Source organism: Amblyomma mixtum, chromosome 10, assembly GCF_055824585.1.
Source record: "Amblyomma mixtum isolate Tamu chromosome 10, ASM5582458v1, whole genome shotgun sequence".
Classification (NCBI taxonomy): domain Eukaryota; kingdom Metazoa; phylum Arthropoda; class Arachnida; order Ixodida; family Ixodidae; genus Amblyomma; species Amblyomma mixtum.
In genome coordinates, this window is record NC_143021.1 from 139,114,875 (window position 1) to 139,116,999 (window position 2,125).

At 45.5% G+C, this 2,125-nt stretch overlaps 1 protein-coding gene across 1 annotated transcript; it reads left to right on the top strand.

Moving 5' to 3' along the window:
* The first annotated feature begins 331 nt into the window (after positions 1–331).
* On the top strand, positions 332–1,522 carry LOC149327088 (uncharacterized). Its single transcript, XM_089564781.1, has 3 exons — positions 332–489; positions 1,140–1,288; positions 1,350–1,522. The coding sequence occupies exons 1-3, from the start codon at positions 377–379 to the stop codon at positions 1,520–1,522; spliced, it is 435 nt and encodes a 144-aa protein (XP_089420907.1). The 5' UTR covers positions 332–376.
* Positions 1,523–2,125: the final 603 nt, after the last annotated feature.

Consider the following 2,125-nt stretch of genomic DNA (forward strand, 5'->3'; position numbering starts at 1 on the left):
AGAAAATGGATTCATCAGAACAAACTGCTTTGTCTATAGGGGAAACGAAGCTGTTTATCTTTTTCAAGTGTGCATTGAAATTTAATTTCTCTGTAAAATCCGAAAATACTGACATGCTTATTGCGTAGCTTTGGTTTCTCCCGTGGCAACTTGTAATTGCATTAGTATATTCCACAAAATCTGACTCGTGACAAGTTTGTGGCATTGTGTGCTCATGGTTGTTTCTAAAGAAAAAACATGGTTTACCTTCTTCTCCTTCTTCTTCCTGTGTGGTGTTCGCGCTGCTGATACATATGGTTATACCTCACTTTTTCTAGACTTCAAGGCATACAAGAAGCTGAACGAGATTGCAACAGCTAAGGTTCTCCTATCTGACATGCCACAGCTCTCAACAAGGTTTCAAACCTACGGGTTGGAAGCATTTCATGCCCTGCTGCTGCATTTTGCTCCGAAGTCCTGCCAGTATTCTAATCCTGGAATGAAAGCCAGGTAAATTCCTAGACTTAATGTTCTTAGCATTGTGGTGAGCCTGATGGAAGACAATCGTAGTTACTGTATAAAGTGTTAGTGTTTGGATTTTTCTAGTTGTGCTGGCAACAGCGACCAGACACACACCAATGGGCATGCTTTCTTAGCCAAAATCGGGCAGAATTATTACTACAGAGGGTACACTTGCCAACATCCTTGCTTTTCGGAGTCAAGCCACTAGAAGCAGCCCGTTGTGCCGGGTAAGCTTGTACAAAATAATTAGTGTCAGGACGTAGATGGTGGAGATTGCACTAACCCAATAATTGCAAACACTTCTAAACTTCGAATGGCTGGTATGGTGTCACGGTGAATCTACCAGCGCGAAAGACAGGGACGTGAAAGGAGACAAAAGTAAATGCAGCATTGTTCGAAAACGCTTTTAGATTTTTACTTGAAATTTCAGTCTGTGTTAAGGTTCGTGGCGTTGCACCTATTACAAGATCCCTCAAGTATAAATAATCGATGTTTTGAGTGCAGTATGAAGTAATTTTAATTTGCTCGCTGAATATGGCTGGAGGGAAGCTCATGCATATTGCATTGACCCAGGTGATGCAGGTCAAGTGCATTTTTTTATTTCCTGATGAATGCTTTGATGACATGCACCTTTTCAGGACGCGACTTGCAGTACTTCATTATAATGAGAACTGTGAAAGAAGACAAGCATGCACAACAGATGGTGTGGCTCGGTGGAATGTGAAGTACCCAAAAGCAAGAGGTGGTGCACCTACTGCTTGTCCTGTGAAGGAAAAGCCCACATTTGGTAAGCTCATGGAGCCATTGCATTTCCCCACAGGTTACAGTGGTTTTACTTGCTTACACAGGTTACGTGCAAAAGCTGATGGACTACGTTCAGTCGGAAGCAGGCAAGCACAAGTCAAGAAAGAAGCAGAAGGCGGCCTCACCAACTCCGCCGCCCCTCAGCAGCTGCTATCCTCGAGTGGCAAAGGAAGATGTTGTGCAGAACAGACAGTCAAGGTTCAATGTGCAGACATGAAAAACTGTAAAAGCTTCCTCTTGCTGGCCGGAAGCTTAATCTGGCAGATAAACAGTGCACAAACAAGGACAAAAGAACACTAAATATATGACTCAGTGCTGTACCAGCTGTTCTACATACAGCATCCATGCAGTCTGAGATGCATTGTGTGCGTTTGTTGTCATGCGTTGTGCAGGAGGCAGACTTTGGTAGCTGTATACTTTTTTTTGTCATTTTGTGTGCGGTTTCCCTGCCAGAATGAAGCTCCAAGGACTAGCCTGCTCACCATTCTCATATGGTTTGAAGCTGTTAATGTTGCTGTTTTTTGAAGTTTGTACAGGTGCGTCTGCGAAGCGCAGGTCGGAGGCCGTTGATCAAAGACGCGTCACGACAGGCACACACCCAGAGTCACTCCGGAACCAGCACAGCACTTCGTTCACCTCTTCGTCGCACCGCGTGAACGGATGCCGGTCGTTCCCATGACAGTTACCTCCCCGGCGAAAAGGAGCCATCCTGGCGACTTACGGGGACGAAAGAGTTGGCGGGTCATAGGAAAGAGTTGGCGGGTCATAGTAGGGCTTAAGACGCTCGACGTGTACAGTTTCACGCCCCCGGCGACGTGAT

Coding starts and splice junctions, on each gene's coding strand:
- LOC149327088 (XM_089564781.1), top strand. CDS start 377: ATGCCACAGCTCTCAACAAGGTTTCAAACCTACGGGTTGGAAGCATTT. Junction 490..1,139: donor AATCCTGGAATGAAAGCCAG/GTAAATTCCTAG, acceptor GCACCTTTTCAG/GACGCGACTTGCAGTACTTC. Junction 1,289..1,349: donor GAAGGAAAAGCCCACATTTG/GTAAGCTCATGG, acceptor TTGCTTACACAG/GTTACGTGCAAAAGCTGATG.